The 19,459-nt window shown below is 36.0% G+C and overlaps 1 protein-coding gene across 2 annotated transcripts in view; it reads left to right on the top strand.

Annotated features, from left to right (window-relative positions):
* The window catches only part of pdgfra (platelet-derived growth factor receptor, alpha polypeptide), a 65,136-nt gene that overhangs the window by 29,868 nt on the left and 15,809 nt on the right, over positions 1 to 19,459 (top strand). For both annotated transcript variants that reach the window (XM_069924657.1, XM_069924656.1), the window contains exons 7-15: positions 8,615 to 8,804; positions 11,377 to 11,492; positions 12,215 to 12,341; positions 12,561 to 12,757; positions 14,206 to 14,300; positions 16,066 to 16,198; positions 17,425 to 17,529; positions 18,241 to 18,351; positions 18,577 to 18,730. In XM_069924657.1, coding sequence (XP_069780758.1) covers positions 8,615 to 8,804; positions 11,377 to 11,492; positions 12,215 to 12,341; positions 12,561 to 12,757; positions 14,206 to 14,300; positions 16,066 to 16,198; positions 17,425 to 17,529; positions 18,241 to 18,351; positions 18,577 to 18,730 — 1,228 coding nt within the window. The remainder of the gene's footprint in view (positions 1 to 8,614; positions 8,805 to 11,376; positions 11,493 to 12,214; positions 12,342 to 12,560; positions 12,758 to 14,205; positions 14,301 to 16,065; positions 16,199 to 17,424; positions 17,530 to 18,240; positions 18,352 to 18,576; positions 18,731 to 19,459) is intronic.

Genomic DNA, 19,459 nt, shown 5'->3' with positions numbered 1-19,459 from the left:
ACATTACAAACATATAAGGTAGAGAAGAATATAATGAAGACAAAACAGAAATATTATGAACTAGGTGAAAAAACGCACAAAATCCTAGCATGGCAGCTTAAGACAGAACAAGCTAAGAAAATGGTATTGGCATCAAGGAAAAAAGACAAACAAATTACATATAATCCAAAAGAAATTAAGGAAAACTTTAGAGAATTCTATGAACAATTATACCGAACTGAAAACGAAGGGAAAGAAGGGAAAATAGATGAAGTTTTGACTAAAATTGAACTACCAAAACTACAAATAGAGGAACAAAATAAATTAACAGAACCATTTGGAACAGTAGAAATACAAGAGATAATAAAAAAATTACCAAATAATAAGACACCAGGGGAGGATGGATTTCCAATAGAATTCTACAAAACATTTAAAGACTTATTAATTCCGCCCCTCCTGGATGTAATCAACCAGAATGATGAAACACAAAGCTTACCAGATTCATGTAAAACAGCAATAATTACAGTAATACTAAAACAAGGGAAAGATCCACTCTCACCAGCGTCATATAGACCAATATCTTTGCTAAACACAGATTATAAGATAATAGCTAAACTATTAGCAAACAGATTAGCAGAACAGGTACCGAAAATGGTAAATTTAGACCAAACTGGATTTATCAAAAAAAGACGCACAACAGACAATATTTGTAAATTTATTAACTTAATTCATGCAGTACAAGGAAATAAAGCACCTGCAGTAGCAGTTGCTTTAGACGCAGAGAAGGCCTTCGACAGAGTAGAATGGAATTATTTGTTCAAAGTATTGCAAAAATTCAGTTTACCGGAGAAGTATATTAATTGGATTAAAGCATTATATAAGGGACCGTTAGCGAAAGTGACAGTAAATGGACATGTATCAAAGCAATTTAACTTAAGCAGGTCAACGCGGCAGGGATGCCCACTATCACCTTTATTGTTTGCGCTAGCTATAGAACCACTAGCAGAATTGATAAGAATAGATAATAATATAAAAGGAATAAAAATAAAAGACAAGGAATATAAAATCAGTCTATTTGCGGATGATGTTATAGTGTTCTTAACAGAACCAGAACTATCAATAAAAGAATTATATAAGAAATTGAAGGAATATGGAGAAGTGTCGGGTTACAAGATAAACGTAAATAAAAGTGAAGCAATGCCTATGAATAATGCGGATTTCTCAAAATTTAAGAAGTAATCTCCATTCAGATGGCAAATGCAGGCAATAAGATACCTAGGTGTACAAATAAACAAAAACCTAGGCCAATTATATAAACTCAATTATAATCCACTAATGAAAAAATTACAGGACGATTTAGAGCATTGGAAAGATCTACCACTAACACTAATAGGAAGGATAAACTGTATTAAAATGAACATTTTTCCAAGGATATTGTACTTATTTCAGGCATTGCCAATACAACTGACAGAAAAATTCATCAAAGAGTTAAAGAAAATAATAAGGAAATTTTTATGGAGGGGGGGAAACCGAGGATAGCACTAGATAAATTAACAGAATGGTATAAACAAGGAGGCTTACAATTGCCAAACTTTAAAAATTATTATAGAGCCGCACAATTAAGATACCTATCAGATTTTTATCAAACAAGGGAAAAACCAGACTGGACGAGATTAGAATTAGATAAAATAGGGGAAAAGATACCTGAACACATATTATATAAATGGGATGAAAAATTGGTACAACATAGAACTTCTCCAGTATTACATCATCTCCTCAATATTTGGAAGAAGATTCATGTAGAAAGAAATAAAACAAATTACCAATTACCAAAACTAATATTGATGCAAAATAAGCTACTCCCTTTTACAATAGATAACCGTTCCTTTAGAGAATGGGAAAAAAAAGGGATTAAAAGAATAGAAAATTGTTTTTCAGGAAGTAGATTCTTATCCTTTGAACAAATGAGAGATAAGTACAATATAACTGGAGATACAGTGCTGGCATATTACCAACTGAGATCCTACTTGAAGGATAAATTAGGAAGCAATTTGAGTTTGCCAGAGGGAAGTAACCTTGAATATGTGATTACAGATGCAATGTTAATCAAAAGATTTATAACAAATATGTATATTAAACTGCAAGAAAAGGAGAATGAGGAAACAAATGGTAAAACTAAACAAAAATGGGAACAAGATTTAAATATAAAGATAAAAATGGAAACATGGGAGAATTTATGTTCTGGAACGATGAGAAATACAATAAATACGAGGCTACGTATGATACAATATAATTGGTTACACAGACTATACATTACACCTCAAAAGTTAAATAAATGGGACCCAACAGTATCTGATAGATGTTTTCGATGTAAAAAAGAAATGGGAACAACAATTCATGCAATCTGGACATGTGAGAGAGTAGAAAAATTTTGGGAAGATCTCAATCAGATATTAAATAAAATAACAGAAAACAATATACCAAAGAATCCAGAGATCTTTCTCCTAAGTAACATAAAAAACAAAGAATTTGGAATTGATTTGGAGGATGCACAAAAAAGATTTGTTAAGATAGCCCTAGCCGTAGCAAAAAAATGTATTATGTCAACCTGGAAATTGGAAGATAATTTGAAAATACAACAATGGTATATAGAAATGAATAAATGTATTCCATTAGAAAAAATAACATATAGTTTAAGAAATAATATTGAAATATTCGAACAAATATGGGAGCCTTACATTAAATACAATAGCGAAAACCTACCGGGGACAAACATTACCTAAGTTGATGGAAGGAGAAGGAAAGAAAAGAATGGACTCAGTAGAATTGCTGGTGTATTTTTGTTGAATGACAACATTGTCTGACGGGTTTAATGCAACCTAGATTGTATACCTAAAATGGATGAGGGGGGCGGGGTGGGGGGGTGGCTTGGGAGGAGGGGGGGGGTAGAAAAAGTCACTGTATATGTGAAAAAGAAAAAGTGTATATCATGGCTAATGTGATTTATGGTGTGAAAAAAAAACTTTAATTCAAAATACCCTCTTTTATAACAATGCCCACTGGTTACTATGAAAATTTCTGTAACAGTGTAAAACTAATAAATACCCCAGCCTAAATATAACATAGGTAATTAAAGTCTAAGTTATATTTCCAACCAGCCCACAGAAAAACTTAGACACAAAACAAACACAAAACACAAAACACACAAGACTCACGATACTTCAATCTCAGCTGAAGCAAAGATTCAGTTTGTTTGATATCCTTGAATTTCATAAGTAATGTCTTCATTTCTTCCCTTTCTGATTTAGTCAAATGCATTAACTCTGTGTCTAAGTTATGCAAAACTATAGAATTTTCCAGGCTGGGGCTTATCACTTTCCACAAAACTTACCTCCTCCTTATTTACCTCTATAACTAGCACCTTGGTTAGAATCCTAGACTCTTCCTCAGTCATTTTCTCAAAGTAAGGTTTAAGCATGTTCACGTGACAGACTTGTGTCTCTCTTTGATGATCAGACGTCTCAATGACATAGGTGACCTGGTTAATTTTTGATTTCACCTTATATGGTCCTCAAAGGGTTTGACTGCATTGGAAACAAAACCAATACTTTGTCACCAGGTTTAATGTCCCTAATTTTTGCTTTTTGATCATACCAAATTTTCATTTTTCCCTGAGCAGTTTTCAAATTTTTCCTTGCCATCTCGCAAGCCTGATGTAATCTGTTTTTAAATTTGAAAACATAATCCAACAGATTTGATTGTATATCATTATGTATCCACTGTTCCTTCAACAATAGTAATGGACCCCTGACTTCATGACCAAACACCAACTCAAATGGACTAAAGCCAAGAGACTCCTGAGTTGCTTCTTTAAGAGCAAACAATAAGAAATGGATTCCTTCATCCCAATCCTTATTATTTTCCATGCAATAAGCCCTTATCATATTTTTCACAGTTAAATGGAACCTTTCCAAGGCCCAATTGACTTTCAGGATGATAGGCTCCCATTTCATACACCACCTATTGAAATATTCCAGACATGAAATTACTCCCTTGGTCCGATTGAATTTCCCTTGGTAAAAATTTTTAGCATAGCCTTCACAATCATCTTCACTTTAATGTTTCTCAGGGGAATAACCTCTGGAAACCTTGAAGCCGTGCACATGAGTGTTAACAAATATTCATTTCCTGCTTTGGTTTTTGGCAATGGGCCAACACAATCCACTATCACTTTTGAGAAGGGCTCCCCGAAAGCAGGGATGGGTTGTAAAGGTACCACTGGTGGTCCTTGATTAGGCTTGCCCACCAGTTGACAAGTGTGACAGGTTCTACAAAAGTTCACAACATCATTTCTTAATTTCAGCCAATAAAACTGTTTCCTTATCTTTTCTACTGTCTTCTTCAATCCAAGATGACCTCCTAAAGGTGTACTATGAGCCAATTTTAATATTTTATTCCTGTAAGTTTTTGGAATTACAACTTGCCTTACTACCACCCAGTTTTCACTGGCAGGTATCACTTGTGGTCTCCACTTTCTCATCAATATTCCATCTTGAACAAAGTAACCTACTGGCACAGTGTCAATTTCTTGGTTAGACAGAATCTTATCTCTTATCCCAACAAGATCAGGATCATGCTTTTGTCTGGCTATTAATTCTTCTCTTGACAACAGCAAAGCTGGATCTTTAGGTTTGTCCTCGATGGTTGCCTCCGCTACAAGATCATCACAGACTTTCTCTACCTCTACCTTTTTTCTAGACATGGCTCTAGTAATGGCACACGCAGGGTAGATTTCCAAATCCTTTTCAGACTCATAAACCAATGGCTTACTTGTGAGTTTCACTGCAGGTATGACTTTACCCTCTACTAAATCATTCCCTAACAAGAGAGAAACTCCATCCACCGGCAGACTTGATCTTATCCCTATTGTAATCAGCCCATTAACTAAGTCTGATTTCATCACTATTCTATGCAAAGGTATAGGTTCTACTTCACTATCAATGCCTTTAATTAAATTCACATCTCCAGTATCGGTCTCCTCACCAAAATTCAAAACGTTGCTTAATACAAGCCATTGGGCTGCTCCAGTATCCCGCAGGATTTTAACTGGCACTTGATTGGATCTTTCTTTAACTGAAATGAAACCTTCAGTCATGAATGGTTTAAAAATATCCCTAAATTTCTCACTCTGAACACAGGCAGTTGGTACCACCCCATTCTCTTTCTTCCCTTTCAGTACAAGACAATTTGCTATTATGTGCCCTGGCTTCTTACAATAGTGGCAAATAACACTTGAAAATTTTTTCCTTCACCCATTTCTCTTCCTCTCTTCCTTTAACCTCACTTCTAGATTTTCTTTCTTCTCTACTTGGATTATCAGCAGTATTCCTTTGAAAGGTTTTCCCTTCGACTCGTGGATTAAAGCATATTCCTCTGCGAATTTAGCCAATTCTTGCCAAGTTTTTATATTTTTCTCTGCCAAGTACACTTGAATATCATCAGGAACACAATTTTTAATCTCCTCAATGAGAATGATTTCCCTCAATAAATCAAAGTTATTTTCTACTTTCATTACGGCACACCACCGATCAAAACACACAACCTTCCTATAAGCAAAATCCAGGTAAGATTGGGTTGCTGCTTTTTTAAAATTCCTTAACTTTTGTCTATAAGCCTTTGGGACTAGTTTATAAGATTGGAGTATAGCTTGCTTTACAAATTCGTAATCAGCTGCTTGTTGTACAGTGAGACACGAGTATACCTGTTGGGCTTTCCCTTTAAGAACACTTTGTAGCAGGAGTGCCACTGGTCTGGTGGCCATATTAAATTTACAGCTACTTTCTCAAAATGCTGAAAATACTGGTCTATTTCAGCTTCCTCAAATGGAGGAACTAACCTCACTTCTCTACCGACCAGAAACCTCTTCTCCTGACCAGCACGTGGGTTTTGGGCTTCTCCCTCTCCTTGGGCTAGGGTCTGCCTCAATTTAGCTAGTTCTAGCTCATGTTTCCGTTCTTTCTCTCTCTCCTCCCTTGCGGCTGCTCTTTCCTCCATTTCTGCCAGCCTTACTGCTTCCTGTTCAACTTTCCTTTCTGCCTCTCTTTTTTCCTCTAACTCTAGTTTTCTCAAAGCCAACTTTACTTCCTCTGAAGTTTTCTCCTTTGGAAACTGTTCTTATGCAGCTTCTTCAAATACCCACTTTCCTACATAGTGCTTAACAATCTTTTGGGCAATTTCATTTTTTTTCATCCCAGTTTTTACTGTAAGAAGTTTTAACTTGCCAACTTTAACCATCAGTTCTGACTTTTTAGCCATTTTTAAATTAACCACTGAAGGGTTCGCTATGAACTGGTCAATATTCATAGTTGCTGGTTTTTCTGCTGGTGATTTATACACTCACTGTTTATTTTTAATTTCAAACTGGAGGTTGAGTCCAACTCAGACGACTAATAACTAAGCACAAGTCAATTGCCCCTAAAGCTTCCAAATTGGTTAGATCCCAGACAATCCCCCCACCCCCCCCCCAAATTATGTTACAAGATCAAACCAGCAACCACAAAGAAGGCATATCACACAGGGGTAAAGATGAACAATTACCTTATTAACAAAAAAATTCACCTTCAAACTTTAATTCAAAATCCCCCCTTTTATAACAATGCCCACTGGTTACTATGTAAATCTCTATAACAGAGTAAAACTAATATATGCCCCAGCATAAATATAACATATGTAATTAAAGTCTAAGTTATATTTCCAACCAGCCCACAGAAAAACTTAGACACAAAACAAACACAAAACACACAAGACTCAAGATACTTCAATCTCAACTGAAGCAAAGATCATAAACAAAATTCAGTCTGCTTGTTAAACTGAAGCCAAAAGATCTTTGAGAAGAGAAAAAGAGAGAGAGAGAGAGAGAGAGAGAGAGAGAGAGAGCACCAAATTCAAAGTTGTCTTGTGTTGCTTGCAGAGAGAGGAACTGGCTTGGTCTGGATCCTTCTGGCTGCCTTCGGAATGTTCATCTTTTTTGAAATCCCAACATTCTAAACTGTTTTCCAAACCATCACTCATACTCTGGGCCTTCTTCCACTCCACAGCACCACCCAGTGGTGGTTTATCATCCAAGTCCAGAATTTTTTTTCATTTTCGGCACATGCTCAGTCTGTCTCCCACTCTCTCAACAGTCCACCTTCACCTTGACTCTCTAAGGCAAACTGTCACTTTTTAACATAAAACCACACAATACATAGGCCAATACATAACACAGATCTCTGTAACAATACAGATACAATGCCATGGAAGAAGCTTTATTTTATGATCACTCTATCATTCAGTGTTCCAATAAATGTTTGATTCAGATTTAAGTTGTACTAAATTCATATCTGAATTCAATGCTGCTAACTTCTGAAATCATTTACCTGTATATGTCATTGGAACTGAAACCTATGTTAATTTAGGGTAGTGATCGCTGAGGTTATGTAGGTGAATCCCAGACATTCCTTCTGTGTATGTTCATTGAGGTTTCTGTCTCGTGACTGGAAATATTGCCTGTGCATAATATTTTTTATTGCACTATAAAGTTAAGACTTCATGAGACAGATGTTGTTGGAAGAGAGATATGATCGCTTTGAGAAATTAGGAAGAACCAAAATTTGAATTGGATAATATTCTATTCTATGATTGTCTGATTGGATGTATGTTTATGTCATAAATAGTACACTTTAAACAGGAGCAGAAAATGAGCCTAAAAATGTGGTTGTTGAACCATCATTAAATTGGTTAACAATAAATGTACTGAAACATGAAAGTGACAAACAGGAAAAGATCATTTGGCTTGGTAAAAGGGGAAACTCCATTGATATATCCCCCACTTACACAATTTTCTGGGAAAGACAACATTTTTTGGCTCTATAGAAACTTGGATTTTATCAGTATTTTTGAAGAACATGTTAAATGTTCCCATGAAAGCCAGAGCACTTTCCTATGGAATGGGGAAACAGACAATGGTGTCGAGACCTGAGCACAAAATCAAGATTGTTATTTAATTACAAACTTGGGGAGCTTGGGCTTGCATTTTGGATGAGTTGTGAAATGATGGCTAAGATTGTCCTTTTGGACAAGTGTACAATGATTCAATTTTACTTTATTTTTTACCATGTGTTGGCAAATATTGATCCCTTAAATAGCATCACTAAACATTCATGATGTTCTTTGGAACCTATAGCTGCCTATTTTCCCGTATTAAAATATTGATTTCTTTCAGAGTTTATAATTGGCTTTAAAACATTTTGGGTATCTTGAATGTGAAAGGTATGAGATAAACTAAAAAAAATCATTATTTTTGTTTCAATGGCAAGTCAGTGTTTGGTGAGTGGGTGGAATTTTTACCCACATGTTTTATTAATTGTGCTATTTGGAAGAATCAAAGTATTTTGCAGTTGTGGTGTTAGGAATTTCTGAAGAGGATAAGAGTACAAATATTTCTTAATTGAATGTCTAACAATAATTCTGATTTTACTGTTAAAAGTAATAGTTCCTACACAAGATTCTTTGTCCAAAATCAAAACTATTACATCAGGAATTACAATTAAGGGCTAACACAATGGTAATTCTTTGCTTTTCTTCTGTTTCTTAGAGAAGGGGTTTATACATTTGGATCCCAGTTTTGGAACAGAAGAGTTTGCAGACCTACATGAAGTTAAGCAGTTTGTGGTCAACATTGAGGCCTACCCAGAACCCACTGTACGGTGGCTGAAAAACAATGTCACTCTGCATGAGGATAACAATGAAGTGATGATCAACACAGTAAGAACCCAGGAAATTAGGTAAGGATAGACACCATAACTCCAATTCAATATATAATCAATAGTGTGTGACATACCTGTTGGATGAAATCCCATAATGAAGAAGAATCAATATGTTAAGATCCTTCAAGGGTCCAATTAATTGTCAATGGCTGCTTTATTCATTTGCTGCTATGTCATGTTTAATTTTGTAAGAGAAAATAGCCTCTGCCACTCAGGATATAAGAAGCCACCTTCGCACTGACTATGCCAATCAACAAGATCATGGGTGGTCTTCTATTTCCTTGATAATTTTCCTGCCCTAACTCCATGTCCCATGATTCCTTTAATATTTAGAAATCTGTTTTGAATGAACTTGGTGTCCAAGTCTCTACAAGGGTCTGGTGTAGGGAATTTCAAGGATTCTGATGAAAAAATCTCGCCTGATCTCTGGCTTGACTTCCCCAATATTTTAAGATTGTCACTGCTGGATCTAGATTCTTCAGCCAGGTGTAGGTGCCCACTCATATCTACATAGTTGAGCCATCTAGGCATTTTGTGTACTTCAATGAAGTCATCTCTCATTCTTCTAAACTGTAGAAATTAGAGGCTTATTTGTTTAATGCCTCCTCACATGACAGACTCAGCTACATGGAAATCAGTCTTTTTTGCATTCCCTATAGAATAAGTATATCCATTTTTAGGTAAGGAAACCAAAATTGTGTACCTTACTCTGGGATTGATCTCAATAAGGCTCCTAGTAATTGTACTTCTGTTCTCAAATCCTCTTGCAGCTCAAGCCAACAGATCCTCAGAGTTCCTCCAGCATCTCATTGTTTGCTCAATATTCCAGCATCTTCAGTTTTAATGTTTTGCTTTTATAGTGTTTGTACGCCTAACTGCTTGCTGCCCTTGTTTGTTTTAATTTCAATGCCAGTTTCTCACCATCTTTTCTGTTTCTTTTTTCAATGCTGAAATGGATAACCTCAGCTGGATCCACATTCTGCTGTGTCATCACCACTGACAACTCTACTTAGTTTTGTACTACTTGGGCAGAATTCAGCTGGTAGTCAGTGAGGGACAAGGAACTGGGATGAATTGGGTTTTTGTCTCTGGAAGTATTCAAGACACTACCCCTGTAGGAAAAGTGTGAACACTCCTCTAACTCTGTGACATGAGATATTGTTGGGTGTTACTTTTTTAACCAATGTAGCATCAAACTTTTGGAAGCAGACGTAGCAAAATCAAATGTGCAAATAGAATCAGGCTCAACTTTTTAAGTTGGAAATTTAAAAAAAAATGTTGTAAATGTGGAAATCCTGAAACAAACAAAGCACTGGAAAGGCTCATCAGATCAGGCAGCATCTGTAGAAAGAGAAAAAGAGTTAACATTTCAGATATAAAGCATGTCCCATGTCCCCAAGTGATGCCTGACTTTCTGAGTGTTTTCTTCATTTTCTGTTTTTACTTAACACTTGACGGGATGATTTTTCTTCAGAACTGGGAGATGAAACCAGGTTTAAGCTGACAGGAGGGAAGAGAACAAAGTGGATTGGCAGAATAGGATGGAGTCCTTCTTGTGTGACACAAGAAGTGGTGGTGCCAGCTGCAAGAGAGTGGACAAAATATGTTGGGAGACCTGTAGAAGGAGGAGATGAACAGAATTCAAAATAGCAGAAGGGAAGAGAGAAAAAGGACTCGACATGCGAAACGTGAGATACAAGATTGGAACGGCTGATTATTTGAAATGTTTGATTTGTTGTTAGAGCTCTAACGTGCCAGATTGGAAGATGAGGTGCTTCTCCTCAAGATTACATGAAACTTAATTGGAATGATTTGGAGACCCTAGAGAGGTCAGAGTGAGAGAAGGACGAAGAATTAAAGTGATAGGCCAGGGTCACTAGATGCACTGAACAGAGGAGTTTTGTAAAGTGGTCATCCAATCTGCATTTGTTGGGGGGGGGGGGTGGGGGAGGTGGGTGGATGGAAATCAGTGTAAATGCGACCATAGCATGAGGACCGAATGCAGTGCATCAGAGTGGAAGAGATATACATAAATTATTGGTTCACCTTGAAGAAATGTTTGGGTTTTGGGAAGCTGGGAAGGGAACTGTTCAAAGGGCAGGCATTTGTCTCTTGCCTTTGATAGGAGGGTAATGTGAAAGGTTTTTGGTGTTAATGCAGCAAAAATAATTACATAATATAAATCATTAAAAATTGGAGCAGGAGTAGGCCATTTGGCATTGAGCCTGCTCTGCCATTGAATAAGATCATGGCTGATCTGGCCATGGACCTCAGCTCCACATATCTGCCTTTTTTCCATAACCCTTAATTCCCCTACTTTTCAAAAATATATCTGTATGTGTTTTAAGGTACGTTCAATGAGGTAGGCACTACTGATTCCCTGGGCAAAGAATTCTGTAGATTAACCCCTTTGCAGAGAGATTCTCAAACTACTGGTCTTGTCAGAAATCATCAAGCTATTTCATATTTCTTGGAGTGTTTTCATTGACTCCTGAAATTATTGCCTAATGTTGTTCTTTGCTATGTGCATACTCTTGCCATTTCCATTTGCGAACTCTCAGTTTACCCCTTGTTTCTTGTCTTTCCCCAGGTATCAAAGTAATCTAACTCTGATTCGTGCAAAGAGACAGGACAGTGGGGCCTACAGCATCATTGTTGAAAATGAAGATAATAGTACTATCTTTACCTTCTTTTTGCAAGTGAAAGGTAAGTCCACAAGCTCCATGTTGTTTGTCCATTAGCTGGTTTTTGTGAAATGTTGGGCCAGTGATGCTCATAAATTTAAAGGATTAAAAGCAAATCTGTAGAATGGCCAAATATTAAATAGATTCTTGAAGCATCTAGCAGATCTACTAACATCTCAAGATGAAGCAGAAGCTATTGCTTTAGTCGTGGTCAGTCACTACCAATGACAGAGATCATATCTGAGCCAAAGTGTAATTTCGTCCAACATGCGATTAACACAAGTCCATGAGGTCTTTGCCACTTAAATCTGTGGGTTAAGATAATAGGTTTCAAGAAAATGCTTCGGGGCAAAGAAGTAGCTAACTTCGTTGACACTGCAAAGGTTAGGTTAGCATTGGGCTTGGTGAATCCCCTGATTAGTTTTGAGATTTGATTGGATGTCAATTTGCATTTTCACTCTCATTAGCTAAACAGATTGTCTTCTGTGCTGATGTAAGCTCTTTCAGGTTAAGAACAAAGGACATGGACATTAGAGATTCTGGCTTGATGGTCGTGCAAGAAATTTAATAATCTAACTTTTTAAAAAATGAGCAAAACCATTTAACTCAGTATAAAATTAGGCAACATCTTATATCAAGCATTGATGCCTGTACAGAATTTTAAATATTGATATACTTCAATAGTTTTGGCAGATGAGAAGGGTTCTGTTTTTTAATATGTCGCTTTTCCACTTGCTGTTCCAGTGCCAGCAAAGATCATCAATCTTGTTGACCTGCACCATGGCTCTGCGAATGGCCAGATTGTTTCATGTTCTGCAGATGGAACACCCAGCCCAGAAGTTGAATGGCTAATTTGTACAGATCTAAAAAAGTGAGGCCTTAATCATTCAATCATGTAGCATTCTTAAGTGAGGAAACAACTTACTTTGAATAACAAGTTCTATTTTATCAATTTAAAAATGTACCACTGAGCTCTTTTTGACTCTAAGAACCCAATACATTTTTAGTCAGAAATACATTTTTTTTGATCCAATGCATTGCTAATAGATAACGAAAATAAATCTCAATAACCTTTGTGCCTTCTTTTTAGGTGCGCAAATGATTCCTTGCTGTGGAATGTTCTTCACAGCAATTCAAGTGATATAAGTATTGAGACACATCAGACAAAGAAAAACACCGTGGAGAGCAAACTGACCTTTCAGAAAGTGGACAATACAGTGGCTGTGAAGTGTATTGCAAAGAATGAGCTTGCAGTTGTTGCACGTGAAGTCAAACTGGTGGCTCACAGTAAGTAATAGTTTTATTCTGTCCCCCTTCGACAGGAAAAGATTCACTGAAAGTATAAACCAAGGTGTGGCAAAATGACTTCCAATAAATGGTAATTATTTGTTTGAGTTGGAATAATTCCAAGTGTAAAAATGAAGTATATAAACATCATGCTTTACAAACTGCTTTGTGGATGCTTAACAAGGATCCGTGAATTATTGAACATTGAAGGTCCAATTCTCGGTGGCAAAATTTTTGCACATGTACTGTATTGTATATCTGGGACAATTAACTATGAATCTCAAGATTGACTTAACACAAGGCCTTGGTTTAGTTGCATCTAGAGAAGGTGCCCATTTTAAATGGAAAATATCTATTGAGAGGCAAGATGAGTGTCAGTCGATCGATACATACTTCAAGCGTTTTCTGTAATTGATATAATGAAAATAATTTATTTAAATTTTGGTAAAACCCCAAAGGATGAGGTTTTCACAGTCTTTTCTGTCTGCTGGACCAAGTATTTAAATAGAGTCCATCCAAAACTCTGCTGCTCACATGCTAAGTTGCATTAAGTGCTATTCACATATCACCCCTGTTCTTTCTGATCTACAGCAACTCATTGTTTGCTTGTGCCTTACCATTCCTTAAAACCATCCTGGCATCTTTTGCAACAAAATAAACTTTATGTACCTGCCAAAAATAGTTTGGAAAACAGTAAAGTATCAGTTTGCCCTGTTCTTAAACCAGAGCTAATTAGTTCAAACCTCCTTAATAATGTAAAGCCATTGACTTCACATCCATTTAACTACCTTCCAAGAATCAGAAAATCATTCTGGTGGAATAAACATGGAATGAACCTTTCCAAACCGGCTGCTGCTAAATTAGACCACACTGAGACTTGGACTAACGTTTGGCTTTCCGTCGGACAATTAATCTAGTTTCACCCAGTCTCTGGAATGAAAATGACTTAAGTGGATTTATCATGAGCTATGTACTAACAATATGTCCTCTAGATTTAGCCATCAACAGCATTGTTGAGAGGACAGCTCCTTTAGCTCATCCAATTATTGAACGAGGAAGCCTTTCATTCATCTGCCAGCAGGAAGTTTCTCCAGTTTCTTGACAATCCACGCAGCAGATTATTTGCTTTTTTCTATTGGCCACAATGATCTTACTGCAACATAACAAATTAATGCAGATGTATTGATTGAAATTGATCTGTGAGTGTATCAGTATTCAGTGGCAATCAAAGTCTTGCTTCTGTTCTGATTCCAACTCTAGAACTTTCTGAGAAGTTCATAATTTGGCAATTGTTTCTGTAAAGGACTAGAGCCATAAAATGGTTTCACACTGAAAGTGAGGCCTCATAAGAAGGCTTTATTCTCTTAAATTATCATTGAAAATTAAAAACAAATCAAAATAATCAATAGAGCATATTTGCAATGACTGTTTTTCTGTTGGATTTACAGATTTACATTCTGAATTAACTGTGGCTGCAGCAGTTTTGGTGCTGTTAGTTATCGTAATAATTTCCTCGATAGTGCTCGTTGTAGTTTGGAAACAGGTAAGCAATTAATTGCTCTAGCTGGGAAGTCATAGAATTCCTGAAATTAAAAGAAATATCAATGTATTCTTTGGCAGAAATAAAAATCCTTTATCCAAAAGACCCATGATGAAGGTAATCTTGAACTTTTAAGCTCAATAGTTTAAATTTTAATTATAGTCATATAGCACAAAGATCTCAGCCTCTATTACATCCATGACAATATTTTTTTCCCATCTACAATAATCCCATTTGCCTACATGAGGTTTGTATCTTTCGAGACCATGCCTATTTAAGTGAGTGTCTAAATGTTTTTCAAACTTTGTGATTGTATCTAACTCCTCCACCTCTGGTGGCAGTAAGTTCCAGATATAAATCACTTTCTCCCTCAAATCCCCTTTGAAACTCCTTCCTCTTCCCTTAAACATAGCCCTCTTGTTTGTGATACTTCTACCATGGGATAAAGATTCCATCTATCCTATCTGTGCCTTTTATAAATTTATATATCTCTATCAGGTCATTCCTCAGCCTCCTTTGCTCCAGTAAAAACAGTTGCAGCCTATTCAATTCTTCTCCCTAACTAAAATCCACCATTCCAGGCAATTGGAGGCGAATCTCCTCTGCACTCTCTCTAGTACAACCATACCCTTACTATTGCATGGCAACCAGAACTGTTCATAATACATCAAGGGCAGCCAAATCAGTGTTTTGTAAAGTTACAACAGAATACCCAAAATTGTATATTATATGGTATGACCTAAGAAATCAACATTCTTCACCTACCTTCAGGGAACTATGGACTTGAGCCCCAAGTTCATTTATTTATCAACATTCCGTACCATTTATTGTATCTGACCTTCTGATATTCACACACATGCAGACAAACACACACACACTTACACTTTAATCATCCTTCCCTCATTGAAGTCCTTAACCTGACCACCCATCTTATCCCTTTGAGTAGCAATTTTATAACTTACAGAATTGTGTTCATTGTTCAAAAGTGTTCCCCCAACAATACTTCCACCACCTGTCTGGTTTCATTTAATAAGATTAGGTCATGTACTACCCTGTATCTACCAGCATTCTACATATTTCGCAAAACTTTCTTGGATGCACTTAGCACATTTGTCCCCACCTAAGGTCTGAATGTGGAATCCCAGTCAATATTGGGAAAATGAAAAGCTCCAATAACTATAACCCTGTTGCTCTCTACACCATTCTGTAGTTTGCTTAACTATCCATGCCTCCAATAACTGCTAAATATTATGAGGCCAATGGTATAACCCTCTTCTCATTTCTAAACTCTACATATCCCTCCAGTATATCTGCTCTAAGTATAATCATTGTGTTTGCCCTAATCAGTAGGGCATCTCTCCCTCCACTTTAGTGTTCCCCTCTGTCATGTCTGTAGCTTCTATACCCCAAAATATTAAGCAGACTAACCTGCCATTCCCTCAACCATGTTTTTGTGATTGCAATAATATCATAGTTTTGTGCTGATCCACAGTCTAAGCTCATCTGACTTACCTGTGAGACTCTTTGTATTGAAGTAAATGCAGTTATACCTGTCGGCTCTCCCATTTTATTGTCCATACATTTTGCATTCTCCAACAGTATAATTCTGTTTTATTAGAAATATTTTAATCTAATTCAAAATGATGACTTTTCAGATCACAATGATGTTAATATAATTAATGTAAAAAGTGGATAAATCTTAAATGATTAAGAAAAAGTTGCATTTCTTCAGTAATATAAAACATTGTATTATATATTTGTTTTATAGAAACCAAGATATGAGATAAGATGGAGAGTCATTGAATCAATAAGTCCAGATGGTCATGAATATATTTATGTTGATCCCATGCAACTTCCATATGACACTAGATGGGAGTTTCCGAGAGATGGACTTGTCCTTGGTAAGTACTTGTTTCTTGGAGCTCAGAGACATTTTGGTAAAAGATACAAATTCCACTAACCATAAATTATAATTTCACAAGGGTAATTGGACTTCTAAGCAAACATCCAGATCATCAAAAATTATTTCTAATGCTTTCAGTCCAGATTCAGTGAGAGCTTTCATATGTGTTCAAATCCCATCCAAAGAATAAGTACAGAATTCAAGATGACATCGTCAAAGGTGGTGTCATTGGAATGAGATGTTTAAGATGAGGCTCTTTTTGATTTCTTTAGTGGATAGAAAAGACTCAGTACCATTATTAGAGCAAGAACAATGGAATCCTTTCTACAGTTCTTCCCAGTTCATTAATCAACCCATTGAACCAAACTCTTTGGTTGTTTGTCTAAAGATGCATGGATTAGTAGGTTAATTGATCTGAAGGTTGGAACTAGGTGGCATGGGCTTGTGGGCTGGAAGGGCCTATACTGTACTGTATCTCTAAATGTAATAAAACTAAAATGTAACCGTCTTTTTTGTAAAACCCTGGTGTGCACAACTTTGCTGCTATTTTCCCCATTTTATATACTTTCATAGCTCTAAAACAAGTTAGAATGTCTTGGGATGTTGCAATGGACTACATTCATGCAATTTCTTTTTTTTTCCAAGACAATGTCACTATAATTACTAAAAAGTATGAATTGTAACTTTTAAAATTTGTAATTTAATTTTTTTTAAATTTAGACATATAATGTTGTAATGGGTCCTTCCAGCTCACAAGCCTGTGTTGCCAAAGTACCCCAATTAACCACCAACTCCAGTACATTTTGAAGGGTGGGAGGAAATCAGAGCCACAGATTAAGTAGAGACAGCGCCAGATTTGAACCTGGATCACTGGCACTGTAATAGCGTTGCGCTAAACCACTATGCTAATCATATCACCATATCACCATAGAATTATAAGAAACAACAAGTATATCACACCTTATGATTGATATCTTTGTAATGAACAAAGTTTGACTATTTTATTCAAATTAATGGAAAATACTATTGGAATTGAAATCTTTACATAAAGTCGACCAGTGCACATATATATTTCAAAATAAATATGTAAATATATTTAAAAACCTGGATTGAAATTTGCCCATTCTGATTTACTTTTCTGTTGCTCTGTGAACTTGCCTCAAACCACACCATTTTTGTCATAATGCTTACACTAATTACCTTTGTGCTTTTTGGTTTTTCAAGGACGCATCCTTGGTTCTGGGGCATTTGGGAAGGTAGTCGAAGGAACTGCGTACGGATTAAGTCGCTCACAGCCTGTCATGAAAGTGGCAGTGAAAATGCTGAAGCGTAAGTTTACTCACACACTGTTCAGCTGAGCGTGGCCAAATGGTGAAAATAACCATTTCTAACGGTCGAGCTCAATTGCTAACACTGCCAATTTAATCCATTGGTACTGATTTCATCAGCTACTTTTTTTCCAGAATGTTCAGCTGGCCCGTTTCAGATCAAGTTCACCATAAACTTGGCCTTGCATCATGAAGAAATCCTGTCAATTTTGCAATACATTTTACATGAAATCTTTTTGCCATGAATATAACTATCACATAGAAGATAATTGTATATTACCCAGAGGTTTTCCAGTGGCAACTTATGATTGAATGGATGTCATTTATAAAATGATTTAGTATTACCTAATCACCTCCTTTAAGGACCCTTAACATTGTAATATGTTGTATCAGTCCAGCAGAAGTACAAATGGAATACATACCTTTTTTCATACACTGTGTGAAGAATAGAGGCTGTATTACCTTATCATCTCATTTAGTGCCCTAGGATGGGATTGGTAGAGTCTCAGGAGCAACTTGGTTCTTGTGGTTGGTAAACGAAGAGGAGAAAGGGAGAAAATAATATTAAACGTGATCTAAAAAATTGTGAAATTGAAAACTTCCAGAATTTGTTCGAATAAAAATTATATTACAGATTTGAATTTCATCATAAATTATTGTTTTTCAATGAGCAATTATTATTGATTCTTCTTTCTAATTTTTGTTTTCATAGCTACAGCTCGTTCCAGTGAGAAGCAGGCTTTGATGTCAGAGCTGAAAATAATGACCCATCTAGGCCCACATTTAAACATAGTTAATCTGCTCGGGGCTTGTACAAAAGCAGGTGAGATTACTTTTGGTTTTTAACTTGCTCAGCTTTTTTAGTTCATTGTAGTTTGAAACTAACATCTGTGGAATGGGATTGTTAAACAGAACAAAGGATAGGGTTTTAGTTCCAAAACACCTTCCCAAGTAATCCATATGTTCCCTGTTCAGTCCAACATTGAGGAAAATTTGTTTCATTCTTGTATGCAGCATGCTAATTTTATTTTATTTTTCTAACATATAGGTCCCATTTACATCATTACTGAATTCTGCTTTTATGGTGATTTGGTCAACTATTTGCATAAAAACAGAGACAGTTATATAAATCGATATTCTGAAAAAGGAAAGAAAGAAGTGGATATTTTTGGCATAAACCCTGCTGATGAAAGCACACGAAGGTAAATTCTTTGTCTATTTTACTACTGGTTATGATGACAATCAAATTAATTTATCAATTTAAAGTAGATCCATGAAAATGACCACAGTCGTGCTCAATTCCTTTTCCTTTCATAGTGAGCCTTGTAGACTTATTGAATTTTGTCAGAACAAAATCACTTTTATTGTATTCTGTAGTTTTTGAAAATATTTAAAAATATATTTAAAATTCATAATATTCAAAATAAATATGTACAGTATATTATTATAAATAATTATTAAGGTCAATAGTTATATCTAACCTTTCCATGTTAAGTGTTATTAAATGCAAAACAATTAGTCGAAGGTTCTCAACCTTTTTTTTCCCCACTCATATACCATCCACAAAGCTGGAGAAACTCAGCAGGTCAAGCAGTGGCCTTTATATAGCAAAGGTAAAAATACATAACCGACATTTTGGGCTAGAGCTCTTTATCAAGGTATGTTATGTATTTCTATCTTTGCTATAAAAAGGACACTTTAACTTTCTGAATTTCTCCAGCATTGTGTGTTTTTACTTCAACCACGGTCTCTGTAGGTTTCCGTGTTTTATAACCACCTTAAGTAATCTCTTACAAACCACAAATCAACTGTGGATGCCATAGGCGCTCTGTGGTTAGTAAGGAATTATTTAACATGGTATGTGAGTGGGTTAAAAAAGGTTGAGAATCACTGCTCTAGGCAGAGAGTCTCATTCAGTTCTGAAGGAGTGT

The sequence above is a fragment of the Narcine bancroftii genome, chromosome 3 (genome assembly GCF_036971445.1).
Source record: "Narcine bancroftii isolate sNarBan1 chromosome 3, sNarBan1.hap1, whole genome shotgun sequence".
In the NCBI taxonomy this organism is placed as follows: domain Eukaryota; kingdom Metazoa; phylum Chordata; class Chondrichthyes; order Torpediniformes; family Narcinidae; genus Narcine; species Narcine bancroftii.
The sequence above is the reverse complement of the archived record's forward strand: the minus strand, read 5'-3'. Positions and strand labels throughout refer to the sequence as shown.